The 13,057-nt window shown below is 44.0% G+C and overlaps 1 protein-coding gene across 1 annotated transcript in view; it reads left to right on the top strand.

The window, feature by feature from the left end:
* cacna1ha (calcium channel, voltage-dependent, T type, alpha 1H subunit a) overlaps positions 1 to 13,057 on the top strand; it is a 341,912-nt gene that overhangs the window by 260,816 nt on the left and 68,039 nt on the right. Inside the window, exons 22-24 of the mRNA XM_070901103.1 lie at positions 916 to 1,005; positions 3,940 to 4,153; positions 7,127 to 7,278. Coding sequence (XP_070757204.1) covers positions 916 to 1,005; positions 3,940 to 4,153; positions 7,127 to 7,278 — 456 coding nt within the window. The remainder of the gene's footprint in view (positions 1 to 915; positions 1,006 to 3,939; positions 4,154 to 7,126; positions 7,279 to 13,057) is intronic.

Below are 13,057 nucleotides of genomic sequence, written 5' to 3' on the forward strand. Positions count from 1 at the left end.
AATGCATTTGGGGAGGGCTAACAAGGCAAGGGAAACCACAGTAAATGGTAGGATATTGAGAAGTGTAAAGGAACAGAGGGACCTTGGAGTGCGTGTCTACAGATCCCTGAGAGTAGCAGGACAGGAAAAAAGGTGGGTAAGAAGGCATACGGGATACTTTCCTTCATTAGCTAAGGCTTAGAATATAAGAGCAGGGAGGTTATGCTGGAACTGTATAAAACACTAGTTAGGCCACAGCAAGAGTACTATGTGCAGTTCTGGTCACCACATTACAGGAAAGATGTGATTGCACTGGAGAGAGTGCAGAGGAGATTTTTTGCCAGGATTGGAGAATTTTAGCTATGAGGAAAGATTTGATAGACTGGGGTTGTTTTCTTTGGAACAGGAGAGTCTGAGAGGAGATTCATTTGAGGTGTATAAAATTATGAGGGGCTAGATAGAGTGGATAGGAAGGACCTATTTCCCTTAGCAGAAAGGTCAGTGACCAGATTTAAAGTAACTGGTAGAAGGATTTGAGGGGAGTTAAGGATTTTTTTTTTAACCAGAGGGTGGTGGGAGTCTGGAACTCACTGCCTGAAAGGGTGGTAGAGGCAGAAACCCTCATCGCATTTAAAAATACTTGGATATGCACATGAAGGGCCGTAACCTGCAAGGCTACGAACCAAGAGCTGGAAAATGGAATTTGGCTGGATATTTATCGGCCAGCACAAATACAATGGGCCGAATGGCCTCCTTCCATACCGTAAAGTTCTATGATTATATGAATGAAGCAATATCATTTTATTCTTTTTACAGATAATTTTCTTTTAAATAATTTGTATTTTATTCGCCAATCTTTGCATTCATTTTGAAGGGCGAGGCAAACAAAATATTTTAGGAAAGCTGATGTATGTATTTCTTTCTGTTGCTTTCTAGGCATTGATGTCACTCTTTGTTTTATCCTCCAAAGATGGCTGGGTAAATATAATGTACCATGGTCTCGACGCTATAGGAATAGATAAGCAGGTAATACTGAAACATTGCATGTAATCCCCTTGCAATTGTTTAAACTCAATTAATAGTTTGTTTTTACATTTGATATAGAATGAGTTGCAATATTTTTATAGCAGCCAGAACTAACAGCACTTTTCTTCCTAGTACAAGTAATAAAATTTTATTGCGAGGTTATTAGGAATATTTCCAGTTGTGGACGAGTCCAAAACTAGAGATCATAAATATTTTAATATGGATAGAGGATTGGCTAACTAGCAGAAAACAGAGAGTCAGGATAAATGGTTCATTCTCGGGTTGGCAATCTGTAACTAGTGGGGTGCAGCAGGGATCAGTGCTGGGACCCCAACTATTTACAATCTATATTAACGACTTGGATGAAGGGAGTGTAAGGTAGCCAAGTTTGCTGACGATACAAAGATGGGAGGAAAAGCAATGTGGGAGGAGGACACAAAAACCTGCAAAAGGACATTATCAGGCTAAGTGAGTGGGCAAATATTTGGCAGATGGGGTATAATGTTGGAAAGTGTGAGGTTATGCACTTTGGCAGAAAAAAATCAAAGAGCAAGTTATTATCTAAATGGAGAAAAATTGCAAAGTGCTGCAGTACAGCGGGACCTGGGGGTCCTGGTGCATGAATCTCAAAAGTTTAGTATGCAGGTAAAGCAAGTGATTAGGAAGGTCAGTGGAATCTTGGCTTTTATTGTAAAAGGGATGGAGTATAAAAGCAGGGAAGTCTTGCTACAGTTATACAGGGTATTGGTGAGGCCACACCTGGAATACTGCGTGCAGTTTTGGTTTCCATATTTAAGAAAGGATATACTTGCTTTGGAGGCAGTTCAGAAAGGTTCACTAGGTTGATTCCGGAGATGAGGTGGTTGACTTATGAGGAAAGGTTGAGTAGGTTGGGCTTCTACTCATTGGAATTCAGAAGAATGAGAGGTGATCTTATCGAAACGTATAAGATTATAGAGGGTTGACAAGGTGGATGCAGAGAGGATGTCTCCACATAGGGGAGACTAGAACTAGGGGGCATAATCTTAGAATAGGGGCTGTCCATTTAAAACTGAGATGAGGAGGAATTTCTTCTCTGAGGGATGTAAATCTGTGGAATTCGCTGCCTCAGAGAGCTGTGGATGCTGGGTCATTGAATAAATTTAAGACAGAGATAGACAGTTTCTTAACCGATAAGGGAATAAGGGGCTATGGGGAGTGGGCAGTGAAGTGGATCTGAGTCCATGATCAGATCAGCTATGATCATATTAAATAGCGGAGCAGGCTCGAGGGGCCATATGGCCTACTCCTGTTCCTATTTCTTACGTTCTTATATAAGATAGTTACTAATATAGTACATCCAATAAAGAATCCAGGAGAAACTTCTTTACCCAGAGAGTGGTTAGAATGTGGTACTTGCTACCGCATGGAGTAGTTGAGGCGAAGCATAGATGCCTTTAAAGAGAAGCTGGATAAGTACATGAGAGAATAAAAACAGAAAATACTGTAAATATTTAGTAGGTCAGAGAGCATCTGTGGAGAGGGCGGGTTGGGGGCGAAAGGGCTCCGAGGTAGTCGTGAAACCCTGGAGAGCAAGTTTCCCGCAGGCCCTGCTGAATTTAACGCAGGGCCTGATTTGAATGGGAAGCCTCTGTTTCCCACCCGCAGCCAGCCAGAGGCTGGATGGCGCCGGGCCGGTATTGCCTATGGCATTAGGCCGCACAGAGGAGGGAGGGGCGTCTGAAAAGATTGGTGGCCTGAGGAGCAGGGTAGGGAGGTCTGAAACAATTGCAGGTCGGCCGCAAGCGCGGGGCGGGGGAAGGTGATCAGAACATTGTGATTACGGGCCGGCCAAGGGAGCTGGGTGGGGTGTGGGGCTGTTCAGAACATCATGATCGTGGGCAGGGACCAGCACAGGGTAGGGTCTGAAAAGATCGGGGGCAGGGCTAGCATGGGGGGTCGGTGTCGAGAACAGCACAATCGCAGGCCATCCAGAGGAGCGGGGAGAGGGGGGGCGGTGGGGTGATCCAGAAAATCACAAGCTGGCTGAGCTGTTATCCAGAACGGGACCAGCATGGCCTCCGGGCCCAGAACATCGCGATCGCGTGCCAGCTGGAGGAGCGGGTGGGTGATCGGGTGAGGATCCGGGGCCAGGAACAGCTTTGGAGAGGGGGTCTGAAGAGATCAGGGGCCGGAGGAGCAGCAGGGGTACGGAGGCCTGGGTCGATTGGAAATTGGTGGCCCCCTTGGGGGAGGGGGGAGGGTGGAGTCTCCGATTGTGAAGGGTGGGTTAGGGACCCTGGATCCAGGAGGTTTGTGTAAAGGCACTCCTGGATGAAGAAGTCTTCACCTTGCTTTTAGTTGGTGGATTTCACAACAAAATACAAAATGGAGATTAAAGAAGTGGCTTCCAGCCTCATTATAATATTTAAATAGACAACCCACCTCCTGGCAGCGGATTGGCTGCCCGTCCCCTGTCCCGCCTCCATTAAAACTGGAAGTGGGTGGATTGACGCCGGGTTCAGTCGGGATTCACATTTTTAACACTTTAACTACCTCCATGCCGCCAACCCAGCAGTTTTTTAGGTTAAAATTCCTCACAATGTTTCTGGTCGATGACCTTTTATCAGTGCATGAGGGAGAAAAGGATACAAGGATATGCAGATAGGGTTAGATGAAGTAGGCTGGGAGGAGGCTTGTGTGGAGCATAAACACTAGCACAGACCTGTTGGGCCAAATGGCCTGTTTCTGTGCTACAAATTCTATGTAATATTTGTTTTCATCAGCCTTTTTTAAAACAATTCTGTGCAAACTAACAGAAATGATTATGACATGAAATCAAAAATGTTCCATTTGTTTTTTAATATAGATCTGATGGTAGAAATGAATTGGTTCCATGCTTTGTTCTAATTACGCCCTTTTCTTTCCTCCTGCACATTTCTTTCTGAATGGCAGCCACAAAGGAACCACAATCCATGGATGCTGCTGTACTTCATCTCCTTTCTCCTGATTGTGAGCTTCTTTGTGCTGAACATGTTTGTGGGGGTGGTGGTGGAGAACTTCCACAAATGCCGGCAGCACCAGGAGGCCGAGGAGGCCCGCCGGCGCGAGGAGAAGCGTCTGCGACGGTTGGAGAATAAGCGCAGGAGTAAGGAACTGTACCTGGCTGGTCGGTAGTATGTTTCATCTTTCTGAGCCCTGCCTGTTTCCAAACTGGGAAGGAAATGTGATCCCCACAGCATGCCAGTGCATGCTGAGTTCACGTTGCATGAGGACCTGAAAAGACCGGTTGCATTGCAGGTTTTTTTTTGTATAATTTATTTTGAAGAATTCTTTTCTCATGAGAAGAAATTCCTAATCCTTTCAGATTAAAAACACGTACGATGTTTGTGGGGGAGAAATGTTACAGCAATATCATTCTGCTAGTCGAGAATCAAGCATCTGTTGTTTCCCCAATAAGATGTTTGTTATATAAATATACTTTTCCAAATATATTGAAACATATAATAACTAGTTATTAAATGGACTTTATATACAGCTTTCAAAGTATACATTTCCTGATTGCTATTTGAAGAGAACACAAGTTATTACACAACACATACCTTATTAGAAGGTAGGGAAACATAGGAAAATATGTTTGATTGTAAGGAAAATGGAATTGGTATTTTGTTTTTCCATTTCCCGTTTGCCATAAGCAGTAACTCTAAGAAGTCCCAAAGTTTTGGTTGAATGTGGCAGACTCAGAAAGATGTGTAGTTTGTGCTGTACGTTTTAGTGCTGTCCTGTTGTCGCAACCTGTTTATTAAATACTACCGTCCAGGTATTTTGGTTAGAAGGAAGATGTCCTATTGCACCTTTGCTGCTAGTTAGTTTAGTTGAAGAATTGTGAAATTTGTTGACTATGTTACATTTCCCCATTTAGGTATAACAAACAAAATTGCTTCTCCATCTCTCTCCATTCCTGACCTCCTTTAGCCAGGAGGATAGGATGGTCAAAGCTGTGGCCTTATCCATGGATAGCATTTATGCTGTTTGGTACAACTTGGTCCTACCAATATAGATCTCTTTCTCTTTCTTTCTCCCCCAGAAGATGGCTACATAGTGTACATGCTTGAAAACATGCTAAAAACAGGCAACATTTTATTACTCTAATCATGTTGGAATTCCATGGGCCTCTTTGCAAAAATGGAATTCTATTCCGTAACTCTATCTGCAATTGGATACTATGAATCTTGATTTCTTATAAATGTATTCAGAACACATTTCAGCTCAGGCTCAGCAGAATTAGACCTTTTCATTAAGGGAGCATTAGACTTGCGCAGCTCAGGAAATTCAGCGCACTCCCTTACCCTTGGACAAAATAATTAAATCAAACATCATCGATGTCACTCATCCACTGGAGTTGGTTGACCATCACTTTTGTTCAGAAATGTCTCTCGAGTCTTACTACAACTGGCATTGTGCTGCTATTTTATAGCCTTTGAGGTTGCAGTTTGGGCACTGCTTGTCCAATTCTGCTGTGTTCCTAAAATACCGATGTTTATACTTTATGAACTCTCTCTCACTCTCGCTAGAGATTTCATTAATATCATTAATGGAAAGGAGTATCGTACTGGTTTGTACCCTGCAAGGAGGATTATCATGCATGATTTATATCCTGCTATATATTGCTGCAGACTTTTGAATTAATTCTATTTTAATGGTGGTGCTAAAGCAATAAAATCTATACAGTGGCCTAGATACACAACAATGTGCAAGATGATTATTGATATTAATAAATATATTTGAATAAAAATAACCATTACTGCAATGAAAATACATGGTTATTACTGACCAAACAGCTGGCAGAAAGTGAGCCCCATGATACTCTACACAAAGTGAGTAGTATTGGAGCAATAAGAGCAACAACAAATCCAAGTACTGTATACATTGCAATAAAGTCAATAATTACATGCTTTCCACATGAACTCTGGGTGGATTAGGTTCTGAATATCACTTGCATATTTTTATATTCGTGCCTTTATAGTGGTAGCCTTTCATGATAACTTGCATTTATATAATACCTTTAATGTAAGGAAAGTACCAATTTGCTTCACAGTTGGGCATAAAGAAAACAGATGCTGAGCCGGGAAGGGAAAGGTTCTTTCTATTTGTTTTAGAAGACCCAAAAAAAAAGCCTCCCTTCCTCCCCTATTCTCTCAGGTGTGACTTCCACTAGAAAACCTTCCCTAACCTAGCACTGTGCAATGCAACAGTGCATGTTAAATCGCATGTGTTAAACATAAAACAAGCATGCAATATCTGCATGGTATATTTCTCGCCTCGATAGTTACAATAGAACAAATTTGACCCATATCATGAACAAGATACACTCGTGTGATTGTTGGTATGGCTTTAGTGCATTTTAAAGTATTTATCTTAACTTTATTTTTCTTCATAGCAGAACTCTAAAACAAAGTTCTTAGTATGACCAAGATTCTCTTGCTGAATAAATGTTAGTGTTAAGAACAATTAATTACTGTTTGTCACTATTATATTATATATCTATATATATATATATAGTTTAGCAAATGTCTTTAACAGAAGGGCACATGTGTGAATTTTTACCGCTGACTTATTAATTTCTATCTTTTTTAAAAGGTTCATCCTGTTGCTGTGTATCTTGCATTCAAACATTCCTGTATGGCTATAAGAGGTGCTGGACTAGCTGTGCTCCTTTTCGTGCAGTTTCAGTGCTGTTCTTCTGGTAGTTTAGATGCACGGAGATGATGTGACATTGGCAGGAGGTCTTATGCCTCTGATCTTTCTTCTCACTCCCTCTAAGTTTCACATGATGACCTGGAGTTGATCATGGTCTGGGAGTGTGCATATTAGTGGAAGCTGGAGTTTAATTGTGGGATTCCTGGTATATAGCACAGTGAGTAATGCAGCGTGTGTCCCCACCACCACCAGTAACAACCCATACTTTAATTCAGATCCAGTAAACCAGAAGATATGCTAGGATTAGCTAATGAGTTAAGTAATTTTAGTATATTCAATATGTAAACATAACATGCAAATATGTGAACTTTGCTGTTTATTATTTTCCCTTTGAAAGGATTCAGTAATCATTTTATTTTTATTTTCCCCTTGCTTCCTCCAGAAGCTCAACGCAGACCATATTATGCTGACTACTCCCCTACTCGACGTTACATCCATAAGTTGTGTACAAGCCACTACCTGGATCTATTCATCACATTCATAATTGGTATAAATGTTATCACGATGTCCATGGAGCATTACCACCAACCAACTGTAAGTGTGCGTAGAGAGACAGAAATATAACGTTAATATTGTTTGCAAATGCTTGCGATGCCTATAAACTGTGAACTTAAAATTCCTGTTTTGTTAATAATTATAGTAAAATAGATTGGTAAACGCCTGTTTTTTAGCTTTTAAAAAGCGCAATTTAAAAAAAATGTTTTTTAAATATATTTTATTCTCATCAAGTTGAGAAACGTTAGTGCCAGGAACTTCATATTTTAGGGACACAGTGTCAGAACAAAGTATACTCAGGGTATGAACATAAGAATATAAGAAATAGGAGCAGAAGTAGGCAATTCGGTCCCTCAAGCCTGCTCTGCCATTCACTAAGATCATGGCTGATCTTCTACCTCAATTCCACTTGCCTGCACTATCCCCATATCCCTTGATTCCCTTAATATCCAAAAATGTTATCGATCTCTGTCTTAAATCTACTCAACGACTGAGCATCCAAAGCCTTCCGGGATAGAGAATTCCAAAGATTCACCACCCTCTGAGTGAAGAAATTTCTCCTCATCTCAGTCCTAAATGGCCGACCCCTTATTCTGAGATTGTAACCCCTGGTTCTAAACGCCCCAGCCAGGGGAAATATCCTCCCTGCATCTACCCTGTCAAGCCTTGTAAGAATGTTGTATCACCTCTCATTCTTCTAAATGCTAGAGAATATAGGCCTAGTCTACTCAATCTCTCCTCATAGGACAGTCGCCCCCCATCCCAGGAATCAGTCTGGTGAACCTTCGTTGCACTCCCTCTGTGGCAAATATATCCTTCCTTAGATAAGGAGAGCAAAACTGTACACAATACTCCAGGTGCGATCTTACCAGGGCCTCATATAATTGCAGTAAGACGTCTTTACTCTTACTCAAATCCTCTTGTAATGAAGGCCAACATACCATTTGCTTTCTTAATTGCTTGCTGTATCTGCATGTTAACTTTCAGTGATTCATTTGCAAGGACACCCAGATCCTTCTGAACACCAACATTTACCAATCTCTCACCATTTAAAAAATATTCTGCATTTCTATTTTTCCTACCAAAGTGGATAACTTCACATTTCTCCACATTATATTCCACTTGCCATGTTCTTGCCTATTCACTTATCCTGTCTATATCCTTGAAGCCTTGTTGCATCCTCGTCACAACTTACATTCCCACCTAGCTTTGTATCATCAACAAACTTGATTAGATTTGGTCCACTCATCCAAATCATTGATATAGATTGTGAATAGCTGGGGCCCACTAGCTGCAGCCTGCCAACCTGAAAATGACCTGTTTATTCCTACTCTCTCTTTTCTGTACATTAACCAATTCTCAATCCATGCTAGTATATTACCCCCAATCCAATGAGCCCTAATTTTGTTCAATAACCTCTTGTGTGGCACCTTATCAAATGCCTTTATGCAAATCCAAATATGCCACATCCACTGATTCCCCCTTATCTATTCTGCTAGTTACAACCTTAAAAAACTCTGAACAGATTTGTCATAAATATGTGTTGACTCTGCCCAATCCTATTATTCTTTTCTAAGTGTCCTGTTATTGCATCTTTAATAACAGATTCTAGCATTTTCCCTACTACTGATGTCAGGCTAACTGGTCTGTAGTTCCCTGTTTTGTCTCTCCCTCCTTTCTTAAATAGCGGGGTTACATTTGCTACCTATCAATCCAATAAGCTACCATTCAATGTACAGCACAGTTAGGGCAGGTACAGTACAGTTAGGACATCAACAGCACAGTTAGGTGGAGAATAGCGCTCCTGCTACTTTGCCTCATTTATGTGCTTCATTCTCAGAAGAGCAGCCACATTTTACCACTGTGCCATTTTGATTTAACTCTCCAGATCTACTCTGGCCTCTCTGAGTTAGATGGCCAAGTAGTGCCAAACTAGGAACTGGATTGAGACTGTTCAAACTCACTTCAAATAGGAGACAAAGAACATTTGTTATCCCATCAGGCTGGGCTATATTTGAACTTGCATTGCCGAGGTGCAAGGCCAACTCCATGTGTAGGATAAATCATTGTTAATACAAAAAAAAACGTTGGGTTATGTCATGTATCTTACATTATTATATATAACTGTATCCTAACATGCTATACATGACTGTAATAAGATATGACCTGTAACCACCAGCATACCTTACCACCAGGGGTGCACTTGCAAGAGACAGGTATATAAGGACAGGTCTCAGGCAAATGCAGCATTCCAGAGCTGTGAAATAAAGAAGCAGGTCCAGAGTGACTTTGACTTCACTATATGCCTCGTGTGAATCTGTACTGAGGGGACAGGATTTTACAGTGGCGACGAGTTACGGGATTACAGAATCTCCAGAATGGTGAACAACGGATCAGATGAAAAGTACAATGCGGGAGACAATTGGGAGGACTTTATAGAAAGGCTCCAGCAAAGCTTTGTAACCAAAGACTGGTTAGGTGATGATAAAGCAGACAAGAGAAGAGCCCATCTCTTGACCAGCTGTGGCTCGAAAATATATGCTTTAATGAAGGATCTGTTGGCACCCAAGAAACCAGCAAGCAAGTCGTTTGAAGAATTGAGCACACTGGTAAGAGACCACCTGAAGCCAGCGAGCATGGCCAGACACAGGTTCTACAACTACAGAGGCTGTGTGGGCCAGAGCATACCCGACTTCGTGGCGGAACTTCGGAGGTTGGCTAGTTTATGTGAGTTCTCCGATGAACTGAGGAGAGAAATGCTGAGAGACTTTTGCATTGAAGGAATAGGCCATGCAGGCATATTCCGAAAGCTCATAGAGACCAAGAACCTGACCTTAGAGGCAGCAGCACTGGTTGCACAGACATTCTTGGTAGGGGAAGAAGAAACGAGGTTGATTTACAATGCAGGTACGACAACTAACGAAATATCGGAACAAGAAGTTCACAGCATTAAACAAGCTGCTACCCCCACACACAGACAAAACCGGGAGAACAGGCTCTCGACAGCAGGCAGAAGCCATCAAGGGCCACAGGAATGGCCGTTCACACCTCATCAACCCACAATGTGAGCAATCAACTACAAACTGAAAGAAGCTCAAGAGAGATCAGCCAGACGCAGCTCATTCTTTGGAAACCACTTTGAACAATGGAACAGGTCTGTGCTGGAGGTGTGGGGGTGGGCACTCGTCAAGGGGATGTCGATTTCAGCAGGCTGTTTGCAGAAATTGTAAATATACAGGGCATTTGGCCCGCATGTGCAAAAAAACGGCAGCTCGGCTGGTATGCGAATCGGATGGTCGGAAAGCGGACCAGAAGGTGATGGGGACAGTACCCGGGACACTGATGTACAGCGGGTCAACACAATCAATGGCCACTGCTCCGACAACAGGACGCCTCCTATAATAATGAGGGTCCTACTCAACGGGATATCTGTCAACATGGAGCTGGATACGGGAGCGAGTCAATCTCTCATGGGCGCTCAACAATTTGAACAACTGTGGCCACATAAAAAAGACAGACCAAAACTCACAAGGGTCGACACCAAACTAAGGACCTATACCAAAGAAATCGTACCAGTCCTCGGCAGCGCCATGCTCTCTGTCACACATAAAGGGACAGTGAACCGACTTCCCCTGTGGATTGTTCCCGGAGACCCCCCAGCACTGCTGGGAAGAAGCTGGCTGGCAAAACTAAACTGGAAATGGGATGATGTCCATGCCATGTCATTAGAGGAACGGACCTCCTGCTCAACAGTTATAAAGCGATTTGAACATCTCTTTCAGCCAGGTGTGGGCACTTTCAAAGGGGCCAAAGTCAAAATCTACATCACACAGGATGCTAGACCGGTCCATCACAAGGCCAGAGCTGTACCCTATGTGATGAGGGAAAAGATTGAACACGAATTAGACAGGCTTCTGCGGGAAGGCATTATATCACCTGTGGAATTTAGCGACTGGGCAAGTCCCATCGTCCCAGTCATGAAGCCTGATGGATCCGTACGAATCTGTGGGGACTACAAATCTACCATAAACAGAGTCTCCCTACAGGACCAGTACTCGCTGCCCAGAGCGGAGGACTTATTTGCCACATTCGCTGGAGGTGAACTTTTCTTAAAATTAGACCTCACATCTGCGTATATGACGTAAGAATTGACCGAGGAATCCAAGCTACTCACCACCATCAACACACATCGAGGCTTTTTCATGTACAATCGATGCCCATTCGGCATCAGGTCGGCAGCTGCCATATTCCAGCGCAACATGGAGAGTCTGCTCAAGTCCATCCCGGGGACGGTTGTATTTCAAGACGACATACTTATCACGGGCAGGGACACCGACTCCCATCTCTGTAATTTGGAGGAAGTACTAAAGCGGTTGGATCGGGTAGGCCTACGAGTCAAGAAATCCAAGTGCCTGTTTCTCACACCCGAGGTTGAATTTTTGGGCAGAAGGATTGCCGCTGATGGAATCCGCCCAACAGAGTCCAAAACAGAAGCAATTCGCCTGGCACCCAGGCCCCGGAATGTCTAAGAACTGCGCGCCTTTCTCGGGCTACTCAATTACTTTGGGAACTTTATGCAGAACTTAAGCACGCTGCTGGAGCCTCTCCACGTGCTACTCAGGAAGGGGTGCGATTGGTTTTGGGGGGACGCCCAGGAACGCGCCTTCAATAAGGCATGCAACCTTCTGTGTTCCAACAGTGTTTTGACTTTCTTTGATCCAGGTAAAAAGCTAGTTCTCACATGCGATGCATCAGCGTATAGGGTCGGGTGCGTTTTGCAACATGTCACTAGTGCGGGCAAATTACAACCCATAGCTTATGCCTCCAGGTCACTTTCTCGGGCGGAGTGCGGGTACGGAATGGTAGAGAAGGAGGCGCTCGCGTGCGTGTACGGTGTCAAAAAGATTCACCAATACCTTTTCGGGGCCAAGTTCACGTTAGAAACTGACCACAAGCCCCTCACGTCCCTCCTATCCGAGAGCAAGGCAATAGAAGCCAACGCCTCGCCGCAAATTCATCGGTGGGCACTCATGCTGGCGTCCTACGACTATACCATAATGCACAGACCAGGCACAGACAACTGTGCCGACGCGCTCAGCAGGCTACCCCTGGCGACCACGGAAGGGTCTGACGAACAGGACTGTGAGATAGTCATGGCAATCAATGCCTTTGAGTCCACAGGTTCGCCCATGACGGCTCGCCAAATCAGAGCCTGGACGACCAGCGACCCCACGTTATCCTTAGTAAAAAGATGTGCCCTAACCGATGACTGGGCAGAGGCTCGCGATGCCTACCCCGAGGAATTAAAACCCTTTCACAGGCGCATGCATGAGCTATCACTACAAGCATACTGCCTGATGTGGGGCTGTGGGGCAGCCGAGTAGTCATGCCTCTGCGAGGCAGAGGGGCATTTGTCCGGGAGCTCCACCGCGAGCACCCGGGGATCGTTCTTATGAAGGCTATAGCCAGATCCCACGTCTGGTGGCCTGGTATTGACGCAGACTTGGAGCTCTGCGTCCGAAGGTGCACCATTTGTGCCCAACTCAGCAATGCCCCCAGCGAGGCTCCACTGAGCCCCTGGCCTACCAAACCGTGGTCACGGGTGCACGTAGACTATGCGGACCCATTCATGGGCAAAATGTTCCTCGTAATTGTAGATGCATTTTCAAAGTGGATCGAATGCACCATTTTAAACTCGAGCACAACCTCCACCACTGTGGAGAGCCTTGGAACCATGTTTGCAACGCACGGAATCCCTGACATATTTGTCAGTGACAATGGTCCGTGCTTCACCAGCGCAGAATTCCAAGACTTTATA

This window comes from Pristiophorus japonicus, chromosome 15 (assembly GCF_044704955.1).
Source record: "Pristiophorus japonicus isolate sPriJap1 chromosome 15, sPriJap1.hap1, whole genome shotgun sequence".
Taxonomy (NCBI): Eukaryota; Metazoa; Chordata; class Chondrichthyes; family Pristiophoridae; genus Pristiophorus; species Pristiophorus japonicus.